The following is an 18,157-nucleotide window of genomic DNA, read 5'->3' as shown; positions in this document are numbered from 1 at the left end:
GGGTGGAAGAGATACAGAGCTGGAAGGCTACGGAAGAAAGAAAAGGGGGAGGAGCACCAGAGGGAAGTGATAAGGTGAGAGAGAGAAATAGAAATGGTGAAGGGGGGCGATGCGTTACCCAGAGTTCAAGAAATTGATGTTCATGGCATCAGGTTGGAGGCTACCCAGACGGTGTTGTTCCTCCAACCTGAGTGTGACCTCATTGCGACAGTAGAAGAGACCATGGGACCCCACTCCCCACTGTCCTCATCATTTTTTATCTCCAATCCTGATGAAGGGTCTTGGCCCAAAACATCAACTATACTCTTTTCCATAGATGCTGCCTGGCCCGCTGAGTTCTTCCAGCTTTCTGTGTGTGTTGCTTGGATTTCTAGCATCTGCAGATCTTCTTTGTGATCGAAGTACTGGAGGACTGGGGAAAGGTTAAAGCAGATGTGTGGGGCATTTTTTTTACACAAAGGGTGGTGGGTGTCTAATACAGGCTACTATGTGTAGTGATGAAAGCAGGTGTGATAATGTTGTTTAAGGGGCTTTGAGATAGACCCTTGAATGGACAGGGAATATGCAAGCTGAAGAGATTTATTTTACTTTGACATTGTGTTTGGTGCTGACATCATGGGGCCGTAGGGCCTGATCCTGTGCAGTACTGTTCTATGTTCAGTGCATACCAATAGCATTCTTTTTCCCTGTTTCCAAGAGACTTACTGCCCATAATGCTGCTGGTGTTTAAGGCAGCAGTAAAGGTGCTCCATCTCTCATTCAGGGCTTCCTTCATTGTAGCAGTAGCTTCCTTTTGGTTTTCCCTACTGTCAGTCATGCATATCCCAGGAGGAGATTCATAAAAGGCATCAAAGGAGTCTTCTGTAATAATTTTGTTTTACTGGTCAGCGTTGCTAGACCCGAGCTTTACCCCCTCAAATCTGGAGGATCAGTGGACTACTTTTGGTCTGACCTCTACCCTTTGATCTGCTTTGGCCTGGGTGACCCAACCACGAACCACAGTATAAAACCCTGACACCAGCTAACATAACTCTGCAGGTCATGAAACCTCCAAACCCTGCAACAAGGCTGTGGACATATTTCCGGAGAAACAAATCTTTGCACAGATCTTGTTGTCTATATTGACCTCCTATTTTAACTCTACCTGATTCTGAGTCTTGTATGTTTTTTCTCTCTACTAATTAATAACACTTGTATTAACCAAAGTGGAAACAACTTGGGCAGTTTGCTTAATCCAGCATTTTCAGTTCTCTCAGTTTGCTCAATCCAGCATTCTGGTTACAATCTGGGTGTAGAGGAAATATTCAGTCTGCATTTTTATGAAATTTATCATTGTAGGAGCTTATTTCTTGTGCTTGCCTCTTCCAACTTTATTCAGTTTATCATCTTAAACAAAAGAAGTATAACATTTATTTCACTCTGGTTGCTGATCAGTCAGAAAAGAAACCAAGTATGCTTATGTGTGGGATGAACCAAGCCGTATACGCAAAGAATTATTTGGGGCATTAAATCCACTGTAAGGCTAGCCTCCATCTTGCTTTTGTTGGCTAGATAGTCTTTACATGTCTGCCTAAACTAAGAAACATCCCTCATTTTGGGGAAAGTCTTAGATTGTTATAAATGCAGCTTGAACAGCAGCTGTGTAGAGAACTGACATGCTAACATGTTCCCATTTTTGACACTTGTCATTTTTGCCGAACTCTGCTTGGTCCACATGTTGCAAAAATTGCTGCAAGTTTCATTATAACCACAATGCTGAATTTATTTATTTTTAAATGCATATGACACTAAAAACTAATTTAAATGGAAGCTCTTAATATGGCTGAACCTGCTGTCCATATATTTCAGCTCCAAAACAAAATTCTCACGTGAAAAGTTACTTTTCTCACTTGACAACAGCTACTTTATACTAACTTAGTTTCAGAGCAATGTGAAGGTTCATTTGGTAAGCCGAGTGACAAAGACAATTCAATCCAGAGAAATATGAAGTAATGCTGAAGGGTTTGCAACAAAGAAAAGGAAGACTGGGGAAAAAATTATACTGAGAGCTGAGTCAGAAGGTAACCCGTCAACAGATCTTTAAATACAGTGGGACACAGCAATGAAATTATTGAAAAGTTACATGGGACTTTTCCCCTTAATTAGCCGAGACGTAGACTATAAAAAGCAGCAAGGACTGTATGCAATAGTAGATAGGCAAGTATTGCATATAGTTCAAGTCATGATGCTGTCGTGAGGGGATGGAGAGGAGATATATGAGGACAGGAAGTTGTTTGCTATGAGGAAGTTCGAATAAGCTGGAGTTGTTTGTTTTTTTGGAACAGGAAAGATTTAAGGGAGGTTTAATTGAGGTGAACGCAGTTACTTCCCTTGGCAGGCATGTCAAAAGTCACGAGGTTTGGAGTTAAAGTTAACCATTTGAAGGATTAGAGGGAGATGAGGAAAAGATGTTTATAGCTCGAGGGTGGCAGGTGTCTGGAACTCGTTTCCTGAAAGTCAGACAACTTCATCACACTTGAAAAGTATTTTGATGTGCACTTGAAGAGGCCATAATTTACAGTAAATGCAGAAAGGAAAGGGACTGACACAGGCACACTGGACCATAATCCTTATAAATTTTCTATAGTTTGAGCTTCAATTGCTTTAATTGAAACTTGCTGGTGAAAACGCAATGAGCCTGATCATGCTGTACCTGGCCGGTTGCCCAGATTCACTGCCAACAGTGTCTCTCTGACCAAACTTAGCTCATCAGGCTGTGAAGAGCTGAACAAACTGACCCGCTTTACCCAAAACACATCACGTGAAGCAGAGTGAGCTCCGCACAGTGAACTGACCTCTGCCAGTGCATCCTGTCCTTGTGAAAGGCTTATTGACTAAAAAATCTTCAGATTAATTTGAATAATGTAAAGAACAGTTTGTTATGCAAAAAATGCTTAATTTTTAATTAGTGGCTAATAAAATAACTCAAACACTGATTTGCACTCTGCCTATTTCTTCAAGATCAGTTGCCCAATTTAAGTGAATTAAGCTGAGAGTTTGGATGTGATGTATGTAGCCTGTCCATCCAGAGTATCTGTGCTGCACTACCGAGTCCAGTGGTGAAGCAGGAGGCCTGTTACAAGGGCATCCAACTGCCAGCGTGTACAGCAATGTGTGTAGATTCAAGCAAGTTGGGTTCTGGAGGGATCGGTCCTCTCAGTTAGCTCCTTTGCAGAATAACTAGTCATTTCAGTAAAACAATCCCATTGATCCAAACTCCTCTGCCCTTTCCTTGTTACCTGCACTTTTTACCTTTTTTTTGTAAATTATTTTCCCAATTTGCTTCTGAAAGCCATAATCAAATCTGCTTCCAACATCTTTTCAGGCAGGGAAGTCTAGATCATAGTTACGTACTGAGTAAAAGGAGAATTCAAATTGTTTTCCCCCTTCATCTTCCATTTGCAGTTGCCTCTTGTCAGTGGATGGAGTTTCTCCTATCTCTGTTCTGTCAGATTATGCCATGACTCCGAACACGTCCAATGATTCTCTCCTTGCATAAAGAAGGATACCTTCATCAACAACTGAAGGCTCCAATCTCTGTACTCTCTGCAGGAGTCTGCGAATCCATCCTAATTTGTGTTCCCTATATTTGAGCGTAGTGTTCCAGTTGGTGGGCCTTAAACAAGCTTTATAAATTTTAGCATTAATCCTTCTTTAGTATTTAAGACAGGAATGCAAAACATCTCACACACACACACACACACACACACACACACACATATATATCATAGTTAAAATAAATAGTGCAAAAGCAACAAATTAAAAAAGTAGTGATGAGTTCAATGAGTTCATGAGTTCAATGTCCATTTAGAAACTGAATGGCTGAGGGGAAGAAGCCATTCCTGAATCGCTGAGTGTGTGCGTTCAGCCTTCTGTCCCTCCTTCCTGACAGTAGCAATGGATTTCAGCAAGGTATTTGATAAGGTACCCCATGCAAGGCTTATTGAGATAGTAAGGAGACATGGTATCCAAGGGGAGCTTTATTTGTGGGTCCAGAACTGGCTTGAAAACAGAAGGCAAAGAGTGGTTGTAAACGGGTCATATTCTGCATAGAGGTCAGTCACCAGTAGTGTGCCTCAGGGATTTGTTCTGGGACCCCTTCTCTTCGTGTTTTATAAATGACCTTGATAAAGAAGTGAAGGGGTGGATTAGTAAATTTGCCGATGACACAAAGGTTGGGTGTTGTGGATAGAGTGAGGTCTGTCAGAGGTTACAACAGGACATTGATAGGATGCAAAACTGGGCTGAGAAGTGGCAGATGGAGTTCAACCCAGATAAGCGTGAGGTGGTTCATTTTGGTAGGTCAAATATGATGACAGAATATACTATTAATGGTAAGAGTCTTGGCAATGTGGAGCATCAGAGGGATCTAGGGCTCGGAGTTCATGGGACACGCAAAGCTGCTGTGCAGGTTGTCTCTGTGGTTAAGAAGGCATACAATGCATTGACCTTCATCAACTGTGGGATTGAGTTTAAGAGCTGAGAGGTAATGTTGCAGCTACATAGGACCCTGGTCAGACCACACCTGGAGTACTGTGCTCAGTTCTGATTGCCTCACTACAGGAAGGATGTGGAAACCATAGAAAGGGTGCAGAGGAGACTAACAAGGATGTTGCCTGGATTGGGGAGCATGCCTTATGAGAATAGGTTGAGTGAACTCAGCCTTTTCTCCTTAGAGCAACAGAGGATGAGAGGTGTACAAGATAATGAGAGGCATTGATCGTGTGGATAGTCAGGCTTTTTCCTAGAGTTGAAATAGCTAGCATGAGAGGGCATAGTTTTAAGGTGCTTGGAAGTAGGTACAGGGGAGATGGTCAGGGGTAAGTTTTTTATACAAAGAGTGGTAAGTGTATGGAATGGGCTGCCGGTGGTAGTGGTGGAGGCAGAAATGATAGGGTCTTTTAAGAGGCTCCTGGATAGGTACATGGAGCTTAGAAAAATAGATGGTTATGGGTAAGACTAGGCAGTTCTAAGGTAAGGACATGTTCGGCACAACTTTGTGGGCCGAAGGGCCTGTATTGTGCTGTAGGTTTCTATGTTTAAAAGAGTCCTGGGTGGTGGGGATCCTTAACGATGGACACTGCCTTCCTGAGGATTACTCCTTGCAGATGCCTTGGATATAACAGAGGCTAGTACCCGTGATAGAGCTGAATAATCTTACAAGTTTCTGCCGCCTCCCCCTCTATACTAGATGGTGATGCAGCCAGTCAGAATGCTCTCCACAGTACATTTGTAGAAGTTTGTGAGTGTTTTAGTCCTCAAACTCCCAAAGAAATAAAGCCATGGTCTTGCCTTCTTTATAGCTGCATCAATATGCCCAGCTTGGGTCCTCAGAGATATTGAGACCCAAGAACCTGAGATTGCTCACTCTCTCCACTTCTGATCTTATGGTATCTCAATTCCTTCCCTTCTTCATAATTTGTTCCTGTTTTCATTTATTGTCTCCATTAGCACTTCTGTTGCCTGTTGAGCCTGTTGATTTTATCAAACTACTGGGCTCCTCACTATAGATTCTATTTTTAAATGTTGCTCTCTGCATAATTGAAATGTATGCCTTTTGTACCCGAAGTCAGGTGGTTAGTAAACAGTAGAGGAAACCGTGGTGCTAATATTAACATCTGAGGGGACAGCGTTGTGTATTCTATGAAACAGCTGTCCACCACGTCTCCCTGACCCCAAACCACATTCATATTTATACCACTTTAACCCCCATTAGGTCTCATTCTACTGACAATTTTGCATCATTTGGTATTTTGACGCAGACATGCAATATCAATCATTCTGTCCTCATCTATCCATTTGTTCATTATGTGATATTACACACTCCTTCATTGAGAGGCTTTTTCAAGTAGATCAGTCCAGTTGAACTGGGCAACCACATAGGCCATACAACCCTTCAAGCCTCTTCTGCCATCCTGTAAGATCATAACTAATACGTACTCTTCCACCATGTTTTTTCCAAATCCCTTGGTTTCTGTTTTGATAAAAATCAGTCTCAGACGACGTACAGTGATAGAGCTGCAGTTTCTCCTCAACTGGGTCTTAAATAGCTGATCTCTGAGACTTGGTCCGCTTCCTTTATTTCTTGAAGGAACTGTCTCAGTGTCAACTCTGTCTATCGCTTTTAGAATCAAATCCAGAATCACCTCATTGTATCCAATAAGTGTAGGAAAACTTATCAATGTATGAATCTTCACCTCAGGACTGATCCAAAAGAATTTTATAAATGCTATAATCACTTGTTTCACCTTATGTTTAAGCAATTGCTTCATGTTTTGGCAGGTATCTTACAGCAGTGTGAGATCATTTGACCCTGCTGTTCAAGTGGCTGGCTCTGTTCAAAAGGTGTCTAAATTATGGAACAGTACACACCATGTTTTCACACATTTGAATCCTGGGACAACCTACCAGTTCTTTATTAAGGCTAGCACTGTGAAAGGGTTTGGTCCAGCCACCGTGGTCAACATTACAACTAATATATCTGGTAAGTCCGTAAGATTTGTAAAAATTGAAACTTAAATAACTGTTCTCCTGTGAATTGATTTTGTGTATTAAATTTTTTAAAGAATGCATGTAGAAAGTCTTTAAACCACGTTTCTGTTTAACACGTTTAGCTGTCTTATTTAGCTTGTTTATATATATATATATATATGTGTGTGTGTGTGTGTGTGTGTGTATATGTATATATATAGTTTCAAAATATCAAAAATCTAATACCCATGCCCAATCTGTCTTGTTGCAATGCATTTGTCATTTCTGATTCTAAGCTGCATCCAATATAAACAAGTTTGATCTTTAAAGAATGTTCAGTATTTTCTCCATGAACAAATTTTGTAAGTTTACTGTTTTGATTTTTCTTTTCAAAAGTATATTAACTTTAAAAATACATTTTAAGCCTGGAAGTGGTGTTTTGCCAAGTTGTTCAATAAACACAAACAAATCAAAAAGAATAAGATAATGTGAATGAATTTAATGACATTTGATTTTTTTTTAAAATGATCATTGAAGTCCAGAATGCTCACTGAAAGTGTAAGTTTTGCATCACACATCGGAAGTGCTCTTCCTACTCTCAAGGAAAGGCATTGGAACTTCCATAATCCATGCTCATTATTCAAATATGTTTCACTTGAATAGATAACCATTTTCCAATTTAGTAATTTTCATTTTAAAAATAACTTTTGTTTCTGGAAAAATAAATTTATGACTGTCAGTGAATACAAGGTGAACTTCAGTTCAAAGACACTATTTTGCATTATGATTTTTAAATGTTGCCTGTGGCACCAGAGTGTGTTAAGATACTCCCATACTTCGCTTTGTAATGAAAAATAAAATTTTACTTTCCTGCAGTTCATAAGAATGTAATTTATAAAATTAGTAATAAAACAGGAAGCATGTTGTATGTATTTAATTTATGCACTTTTGAATAGCAGGAGAATAAAGCTTTGTAATTACCCACCATGAACTTTATTTTGCTGTATTCATTTCCAAACAATTTCCCCTAATTTTTGTTGAAAAATGTTCTGGTAAGCTATGGTGACTTATTTTTAGGAACCAGAAATCCTAAATCAGGATGTGTCCTGATTCCAAAAAAATGACCAGTACTTAACATTTGTTATGCTTGAGGGAAGCATTGAACCAAAGTTAATTTTCCCAAGGGGAAGAAGTTCCGAGTTATATACCCAAGCAGCTGCTTCTTGACAAAAGAATGTACAAATTATTTTTTCTACTTTCCCTGGAGAATGTGTAAGCTTGAACGCAATATTAGGAATTAAATATTATCCCTATTTTTATCTATAAGGTCTTTAGGTAGATTCACTGTTATTTATATTTTATATCTTTCTAAAGAGCTTTCAATGTTAAGCTTTATTTCAAAGATACTTGGGATGTATTTTCCGGAATAAAGTTGAATTCTCTTTTTTTTGTCTAATACATTCCAACAGCTCCTACTCTGCCTGACTACGAAGATGCAATTCTTAATGAAACAGCAACCACAATTACTGTCATGCTGAGACCAGCACAGGCTAAAGGTGCTCCAATCAGGTACAACTTCTGTGCAGTAAACCATTCATCAGATAAGAAGGCTGGTCACTGGTGATAAAGATCTTTAGTTTCAGGGAATATTCATTTGACATTGATATCAAGGGATTTTCTTGCTCTGTTAGGCAAAGTCTATGAAGTAGACCCATCGTTAATGAGAGAGTTGTCTTCAGGGATTTTGCAAATTCAAGTCCCTAATGCTCCATATGTCTGTTCTATTTATGTTACTTTATTCTACTACCAGAATTTTATTTTAACTCCATCATATATTTAATGGAAGAATAAATAGAAACATTTTGAGCTGATTTTGCAGCGAACTATAGTTGCCCAAAATATCAAGTCAGCATTCACGCTCGAAGTGTCATGCAAATTATTGGGAATTTGGAAGGTCGTTTAAAAGAAAATGGAGAAAAATGTTTTTGAATTTGAATCAAATGACCTCATCCAGCACAGGAGCCCCTATTACATTTTGTCTGGCAAGTCTGTGTAATTTACTCTCACATTCTTTGTAACATTAATTTTGAATGACATTTGCTTGTCATCTTAATGAGGAGTAATTTGTTAAGCAGTTTTTTTTCAAGCAGCTGTTAATACGATCTGAATACTTCACTTGCTACTCCACTTACTGAACAGTTCTTCATTCTTGGCTGCTTGTTCATTTACTTTGCTGGTGTCAAGTTTATGCCATAATATTTTTTAAAAATCTAAATTATTAGCATTTTTGTAGCCTGAATTTTGTGTAAGGATGGCAGCAATATCACCATTTGTCCATGAAGCTGGCATCAACCGAGGGATTTATTTGTATATATATTTAAAAGTGGAAATCTCAGATGTATGTTTCTTTGATTTAATATCTCTGTGCAGGCTATATGCTATTTGCAACTGCCTTTCCAACAAAGAACAGAAATTATCTCAGTTTGGACATCTTATGAACTAATCCTTGAAAAAGTGATATCTTAATGTGTCAGATCATTGTTATTACTTAGCAGACTGATTGCCCCCAAAAAACTAATTTAATGTTGCATGTATTATAAAATTTTTACTCGAGTATTTTGATTTACAGGGGAGTTTTTTAAATTGATATTTCAACTTTTACATTAATCCTTGGTGCTTATGCAACTCATGATCTAGCACTCTGGAAATGCACATGACGTACAGTATGGATTGGCAACAACATCTCCTTTACAATCACCATCAGCACAGGTGTATCACAGGGCTGTGTGTTTACACCCCTGCTCTACTCACACTGGATGTATGTTTGTGTGGTTAGTACAGCTCCAGTGTCATATTTAAATTTGCTGACAACACCAACATTTGTTGGCCAAAATCGGAGAGAGATTGACAATCTGGTTGAGTGGCGCCACAGCAACAACCTCACTCAGCACCAGCAGAACCAAAGAGCTGATTACAAACCAGAGGAGGAAGAAGTCATTAGCAAGCCCTCATTAGGAAATCAGAGGCAAAGGGAGTCATAACTTTAAATTCCTTGGCATTAACACATCAGGAGGTGTGTTCTGGAACCAGCACATATCATCGTAAGAATACGTGTACTTTTGTAGAAGTTTGCGTAGATTCGGCATGTTACCAAAATCTTTGACAAACTTCCTTAGGTACTCATTTGAGAGTATCCTGACTGGTTACCTCATGCAAAATGCTGGTGGAACGCAGCAGGCCAGGTAGCATCTATAGGGAGAAGCACTGTTGACGTTCTGGGCCAAAACCCTTCGTCAGGACTAACTGAAAGAAAAGATAGTAAGAGATTTGAAGGTGGGGTGGGGAGGAGGAAATGCAAAATGATAGGAGACCGGAGGGGGTGGGGTGGAGCTGAGAGCCGGAAAGGTGACTGGCAAAAGGGATACAGAGCGGAGAACCCAGCAGCATTTTGTGTGTGTTGTTTGAATTTCCAGCATCTGCAAATTTCCTCGTGTTTGCTGGTTACGTCATGACCTGGTATGGAAACACCAATGCCCAGGAACAGTAAAGGCTCCAGGAAATGATAGATGCAGCCCAGTCCATCACAGGCAAAGCTGTCCCTGCCGTTGAATGCATTCACATGGAGTGCATTATCATCTAAGACTGCCACCATCCTGGCCATGCCCTCTTCTCACCACTACCATCAAACAGCAAGTACAGGTCCCACACCACCAGGTTTAGGAACAATTATTACCCTACAACCATCAGGCTCCTGAGCTAATGTGGCTAACTTTGTTCACCACTACTCTGAACTGACTCTATGACCTACACAGTCACTTTCAGTATTAACTTCATTTGCGCAGTTTGTTTTCTTTTGTGCATTGGTTGTTCTTAAGTCTTTGTTTATGTATAGTGCTTCATAAAACACGGTTTTGTGGGCAAAGTTAGAGAGTGGTAATCAATGGTTGCCCCTCTGATCGGGGGGGGGGCTGTGACATATGGAGTGCCACAGGGATCAGTGCTGGGTCCGTGGTTGCTTGTCATCTATATCAACAACTTGGATGATAATGTGATAAACTGGATCAGCAAATTTGCAGATGACGCCAAGGTTGGGGGTGTTGTGGACAATGAAGAGGACTATCATGGCTTGTGAAGAAAATAAACATCAAGCTAGTATATGGTAAAATATAAATTAAAACTATGTTTACTCTAAGTTGTGAAAATAGGATAATGTATACTGAACAGAAAGGAAAGTTAGACATCAATATGCATTTGGAGAGATTAAGGGGTCATTGTTATGTACTTATGGCGAAGGTGCTGAAATAATTTCTTCAAAATGTTTACACTATCATGAAATAATTAATTGAAAGCTGATTTAGATCACTCAGGGGAAATCATCTGATTGCTAATTTCCATCATTTTATTAGAAGCCTTTAAATAATTACAGTTGCAAAACCCCGCAGTATTCATGATATAACAAAGTATTTCTGACATTAACTTATGTCAATAAATATTTTTTTCATTAATTCTCCTTGGATGGATTTAACTACAATTTATGATTTCTACTGATAATACTGTTTAAGATGAATATGTGTTTCGCAAGTTGCTTCATAACACAGCACAGGATAATGGCTGCTTACAGAAGTAATCTGCAGTTGCCATCTAACTAGAGACAGAATACACTACGACACATACACAGCTCGTGACCTTGGCATTGCATCCAACTTCGCTTGGAGCTATCCAGATCTAAAATATACAGTAAGTGGCATATTGTTACATGGGGACAGATGGGCAGAAATCTGTCCAATCCTCTAAAATAGAGCAGCTCACTGCTATATGGTTCTAATGATAAACCAATCCAAGTTAGTAAAGCAGATGGTATATTGCCTGATGTAGCAAGAAAGAAAGTAAAACAGTTCTTTTCCTCATTTTGATTATAATCAGAACATGTCTGCAGGCCAAGTCAACTTCAAAAAGTTCTGTTAAAGAGAACTGCTTTAACAAGCACTGAAGAAAACAAATCTCATTTCTTGGAGATACAGAAAGCTGATATGTGGAGCATCTACAAGGTGCTGGTGGTTGTCATTGGGTCAGGCAGCTCTCTAGAAGGTAATGGACAGTCAGTGTGCAGCATTTGCAGTTTCTTGCATCTTCGCTTTATTACTCCATTGCAAGTTTTCTTCAAGGTATGACCACTTCAGAGACATTTTCTTCCTCTCAGAATCTAGATATAGGGTATTGATCTGAAACATTCACTGCCCATTTCTCTACACGTGCTGCTTGTCCTGCTGAGTTGTTCCAGCAGCTCATTATCCAACATTTCCCCTTCATGATGGACTAGTTATGGATTTTTGCAAGTATTCACTGCCCCCTTTAAGTCAACTGAATATGGCCATGCTATAGACTGGTGAAAGGTTAGGTTTAAATTCATCCTTGACAGCTCGTTCTTTCTGAAGTAGTAAGTTCCTCCTCAAGTCAAGTCAGGCCAAGCCACTTTTGATTGTCATTTCAACCATAACTGCTGGAACAGGACACAGTAAAAACGAGACGACGTTTTTCAGGACCATAGTGCTACATGAACAATACAAAAACTACACTGAACTACATAAACCAGCACAAAACTACACTAGACTACAGACCTAGCCAGGACTGCATAAAGTACACAGAACAGTGCAGGCATTACAATAAATAATAAACAAGACAATAGGCACAGCAGAGGGCAGTAGATTGGTAGTCCGATGGCTTGGGGAAAATCTGTTACATAAATAATAGCTGAATGGCGGCATCCGGGATTCAGTCTGCTTCTGTACTCCTGCAGTAAGCATGATCTCAACTGTCAATTAGGAAAGAGCACTGACATAATATTGTGTAGAAAATGATAGCATTCTATCTGTTATTCACTCCTTTTTACGTGGTGTTCCTCATTAACATAGTCCATGCACCAGAGCTAGTTTCTTCACACAATGGATCAGTTTCTCCTGCAATGTCTTTCGGTGCTACGTTCATCTCTATTTTCTCATGTTGATTTTTGAACCTCACTAATGAGTCACAGGAAGACTAAATTCATCTTCATTCACCTATTACTAAAATCTCGGTTGGTTACATTCGTGGTCTCCATTATGATCTGCTAGTTGACTGCAGCAAGCTGAATTTAACCTCAATCCTCTTCATTGATCAAACTATTTTAGACTGTCTTCACCCTTAGCTTGCCTATAATGCAACACTTCAATTTTCTTTCTTCCTGAGATTCCTCAAGTGATTTTCTTAATGTAGTCTATCCATGTGCAATTACAGTGGGTTGAGAACTTTATCAAACAAACTGTATGTTGTACAATGTCCCACATTAATACTACCCTAATCCTTCACTAGCTATTTTTTCACTCTGCATACTGATTCACATTCTTATCATTATTTGCACATTTTTCTATGAGATTACTTTGCCTCATATATGCTAGTCCATGCTCAATTATACTCACGTATGGATGCTATAAATCCCTCCTTTTTTGTTGCTGCACTATTAGTGGTTATATTCTTCAATTATTTTACTCAAACTTTCAACCCTGTCTCTAAATCTCATCGCTACTTGCAAATTCCTTCTCAAAATCTATTCCCACTGCAATATATGAGTTACTTTATATGAAAATTCTTCTTGTGTTGAAACCACTCCATAAATACAGTATGCTTAAGTCTTCTTTCCTCATTTATCTGGCTTGATGTCTTTAGCTAAGAAAGTGGATGGCTTAATCCACTAATGTGCCAGAACGTAGTAATGAGCCAGATATTGATCTTCCATTGAAGACACTGCATTCTTCACATTTGGTGTACTTTATTTTGTGTACTCAGAAATGTAAATAGATTAATTCATAATTTGTGGCATTGCATGTGACACTAAGGGTACTGCAGGCCTTTATTTGTTGAGATTCAAATGATTTTTTTCACTTTAATGGTCATGTAAAATTGATGCCCTTGAATGAGAGCACTCTTCCACTAGATTCGCTGATTTTTAACTCGAGGTAGGGCTTATACAGTAGATTAGAGAATGAAGTCCAGTGTCTTCCTTCATCTTATCGTTAGTCATCAATTCCTCAAGGAGCCCGTGCAGTCGGAAGATTTCCTCTCACTGCTCACTCTTCGGCTGGGAAATCTGCCCATGGAGCAGCCTATGCCAGCAGAAGGGAGGTGGAGAGAACAGTAATTAAAAGTTAATTTTCTTTTATTTGGTTTAATTGAGTTGAGTTAATTGTGTGAGCATGCTTTCCTTTAACTTTGTGACATTCTAATTTTAATTATTTCCTTTTTCTTTTATTATTTGAGTAGACTGCTTTGGATTTTTAGTCTCTGTCATTCATGTTAAGCCTGATACTGCTAGCAAATGTGCTGGTGGGGCTTTACCCATTATTGGGATAACCAGAGGCAAAGCGAGCCACTCACATTCAAGCACCAGGTGAAGAAGTCTTCCCTCTTCACCTGTCCACTGCAGCAGTCATGTTGCTCAAGTGTGTGTGGGTTGAAGTCAGGTGCCTCTGGTAGTATGGAGAGTCAGCCAGAACCTCTGAAAAGGAGGTGTGTTCTCATCGAAATTTATGAGGAATATCTGATGAGGCCAAGAGTTCAGCCAGTTCTCAGCATCAGGTCACCAGGTTTTCAGCTGCTGCTTTGGAAACTTTGGTTAAAAAGTTTAAAGTAAATTTATTATGTCACCATATACAACCCTGAGATTCATTTTCTTATGGGTATTCTCAACGAATCTATGATAGAATGATGATCATAATATGATCAGTGAAAGAACGCACCAACTTGGACATTCAAACAGTGAGCAAAGGACAACAGCTGTGCAAATACAAGAAGGAAATAATAATAATAATAAATAAATATGCAATAAATATTGAGAACATGAGATGAAGAGTTCTTGAAAGTGAATCCATTGGTTGTGGGAACATTTCAATGATGTGGCAAGTGAAGTTACCCGCTTTCCTTCAAGAGCCTAATGGTTGAGGAGTAATAGTTGTTCCTGAACCTAGTAGTGTGAGTCCTGAGACTCCTGTACCAACTTCCTGATGGCAGCAGTGAGAAGAGAGCATGACCTGGGTGGTGGAGATCCCTGATGATTGATGCTGCTTTCCTGTGACAACACTTCGTGTAGGTATACTCAGTGATGAGGAGGGCTTTACCCGTGATGGACTGGGCCACAGAAAGAAAACTGAAGACAGTGACTGCTGACGCTTCCTCCATTATACTGGCAAGCAACTTCTTTGGCATACATAAATGGGAAAAGGTCGTATTAGGACATCTTTAATAAGAGATGTAGAATGTAGTGGTAATTCTGGAAAAGATTCCTCAACTTTATCGGAGTTGCCAAATACTCTCAATATTCCATCTGTCCTGCCCTCTCATTTGTCTTTCATAGTCTACTTTGTGTATATTTGCTTCTCATCTGCATGGATCACATTTGCAGCATGCCTTCCTGAAAGTTCATACTTGACTCTGACAGCTGGATCATCAGTCAAGACAAACATACTTTACAAACATCACACCTGACTGTCACAATTACATTCCTTCCTTGCAGAGAGAGAGATGTGCTCAACATCCTCAAGAACCTGCTACTGGAAGAAGTTGCTTCACCCTGCACACTATAGAACATAGGGCATAGCATGAAACAAGCCCATAACGTTGTGCTGGATCAACTAAATTAGTAATCAAATGGCAGAAAGAAAAATTAAGACGGTGGCTAAACTAATCTCGTCTGCCTACACAGTGTCCGTATCGTTCCATTTCCCTCACTTTAATACCCCTATCTAAACATCTCTGTCTTAAAAGTGCCTAATCTATCTGCCTGTACAACTTCCCCTGGCAGTCCATTCCTCACTGTAAAAAAGCATGCCTCTCACATCCCCTTTGAACTTACCACCTCTCATCTTTAATGTACAGCCCCGGTATTGGATATTTCAACTCTGAGAATAAGATACTCCCTGTCTACTCTATCTATGCCTCTCAGAATACTGTAATCCTCTTTTAGATCTCCCCTCAGTCTCCACCACTCCAGGAAAAACCCAAGTTTGTCCGACTGCTCTCCCTCATGAATATACGAATCATTACTGACAGGGCAAGAATTGTACCCACTGGAAGCAACCGTGCTGAAGATGCAAAAGGTTTCTCCCACATCTTTTTGTTTTGCATTTTTAACTTCCCTGCTGCTACTCTTATGAGTGGCGGGGTGGAGATAAATCTCTACCAAAGGAGGTGTAAAGCACTCTTTCCCTCAGCTAGCCTGCAGGTCACCCTTAGGCAAAGTGTAGCACCTACTTAGTGTAGCACCCCCAAATAAAGGGTCATGTGAAGCCATGGGAGCAGGTGGTGGATGGTCGTATGAGCAGCTGGTGCGTATCACAAGTCCTGGTTATACGATCATTGACACCGGGCAGAAAATCTCTGAAAAGCATTGATAATGGTTGGGGTTACACATCTTGTAAAGACACTGCCCAGAAGAAGGCAATGGCAAATCAATTCTGTAGAAAAATTTGCCAAGAACAATCATGGTCATGAGACTGTGGTCACCTACATCATACAAGACAGCACATAATGATGATGAGGATTGTTGCTACTTTTCAGCAGCCACGTCTTCCCCTGCTCTTTTCAGAGTGGAAAAAGTAATGCTACTCCAGTATCATATTTCATCAGAATGGGATGAAATTCATGTTGTTTATGTACCTTTTTGTAAATGTACACCATCTAATGCTAACCTTGAAGGAGAATGCAAAAGCTCAACTACCGGAAAGTAGAAAACTGGCTTCATATCAGGCATCAGCTGTACTGAGGGATTGGATAGCATAGGTACCTGATGAACAGAGGGTGAAATTATTTACATCCTTTTCTGCTGAGGTCTCTTTTGCAGATTCCAGTAAGCCTTTGCAAGAAAGTTGTCATGCATTTAAAAGACCAGTGACTAGTTCAGGTCATCAGTCCACCTCCAACTTGGTTCAGTGGTTCAATTTAATTTCAGAGAGTGTATGCAGAATACAACCTGAAATCCTTACTGTCGAAGCAAAATGCTTTAAGAGACCAGACTTCAAGCGGCAATACCTTTATTCAACTTGATATCATGGAGAGCCTGCAGAAATGTGCAGCACTTTCAGTTACAGACCGACTTTGGCATGTATTTGTACTTCTAAGCAGGCAAATATACATGACTACTGGCATGCAAGGTACTCTGTTACACAAGAAGATAATCAGTTAGAAGGTTTATGAACTCCATAGAATTTTCTCTCTTTCTGCATAAAAATGACCTAAAATGTGATCAGACTTTCACATTAGTCCCAAAACTAGAGAAAGAGAACCAAATTAAATAAACAGCACAAAAATCATTATACTTGTTAATTTATTGATTGTGAAAATTTATCCAATATTACATGTATTTGTTTGGGAAAGTGTGTGAAAGTCAGGAGTGATTCCTTCTACAAAGGCTATTTGGAGTCAGGTGTTCCAGTTAATGCGATGAGATTGGAGGTGTGGGTTGTATAGGTGCCCTGCCCTATAATTAAAAAAAAAGTCTGGTTACCGACAAAACTTGCTTTTCTCAAGCAGGATCTGCTTATGTGCAATATGCCTTGGTCAAAACAACTTTCAGAGGACTTTAGAAGAAGAATTGTGGAGATGCATGAAGCTAGAAGAGGATGCAAAAGCATTTCTAAAGACCTGAGTGTCCATTAGTCCACAGTAAGAGAAATTGTATACAAATGATGGAAACTCAGTACTAACAAATAACATAGAATAGTACAGCACATTAGAGGCCCTTTGGCCCACAATGCTGTGCTGACCCTCAAACCCTGCCTCCCATATAACCCCCCACCTTAAATTCCTACATATACCTGTCTAGTAGTCTCTTAAACTTCACTAGTGTGTCTGCCTCACCACTGACTGAGGCAGTGCATTCCACACACCAACCACTCTCTGAGCGAAAAACCTTCCTCTAATAACCCCCTTGAAATTCCCTCCTCTTACCTTAAAGCCATGTCCTCTTGTACTGAGCAGTGGTACCCTGGGGAAGAGGCGCTGGCTGTCCACTCTGTCTATTCCTCCTTATATCTTGTACACCTCTATCATGTCTCCTCTCATCCTCCTTCTCTCCAAAGAGTAAAGCCCTAGCTCCCTTAATCTCTGATCATAATCCATACTCTCTAAACCAGGCAGCACCCTGGTTAATCTCCTCTGTATCCTTTCCAATGCTTCCACATCCTTCTTATAGTGAGGCGACCAGAACTGGATACAGTACTCCAAGTCTAGCCTAACTAGAGTTTTATAGAGCTGCATCATTACATCGCGTCTCTTAAACTCTATCCCTCGACTTATGAAAGCTAACACCCCATAAGCTTTTTTAACTACCCTATCTACCTGTGAGGCAACTTTCAAGGATCTGTGGACATGTACCCCCAGATCCCTCTGCTCCTCCACACTACCAAGTATCCTGCCATTTACTTTGTACTCTGCCTTGGAGTTTGCCCTTCCAAAGTGAACCACCTCACACTTCTCCGGGTTGAACTCCATCTGCCACTGCTCAGCCCACTTTTACATTCTATCAATGTCTCTTTGCAATCTTCGACAATCCTCTACACTATCTACAACACCACCAACCTTTGTGTCGTCTGCAAACTTGCCAACCCACCCTTCTACC

The 18,157-nt window shown here is 39.9% G+C and overlaps 1 protein-coding gene across 6 annotated transcripts in view; it reads left to right on the top strand.

The window, feature by feature from the left end:
- ptprk (protein tyrosine phosphatase receptor type K) overlaps positions 1–18,157 on the top strand; it is a 656,369-nt gene that overhangs the window by 501,229 nt on the left and 136,983 nt on the right. For all 6 annotated transcript variants that reach the window (XM_059981530.1, XM_059981528.1, XM_059981529.1 and 3 more), the window contains 2 exons: positions 6,322–6,523; positions 7,980–8,079. In XM_059981530.1, coding sequence (XP_059837513.1) covers positions 6,322–6,523; positions 7,980–8,079 — 302 coding nt within the window. The remainder of the gene's footprint in view (positions 1–6,321; positions 6,524–7,979; positions 8,080–18,157) is intronic.

This window comes from Hypanus sabinus, chromosome 10 (genome assembly GCF_030144855.1).
Source record: "Hypanus sabinus isolate sHypSab1 chromosome 10, sHypSab1.hap1, whole genome shotgun sequence".
Taxonomy (NCBI): Eukaryota; Metazoa; Chordata; class Chondrichthyes; order Myliobatiformes; family Dasyatidae; genus Hypanus; species Hypanus sabinus.
This window is presented reverse-complemented; position numbering and strand designations above follow the sequence as displayed.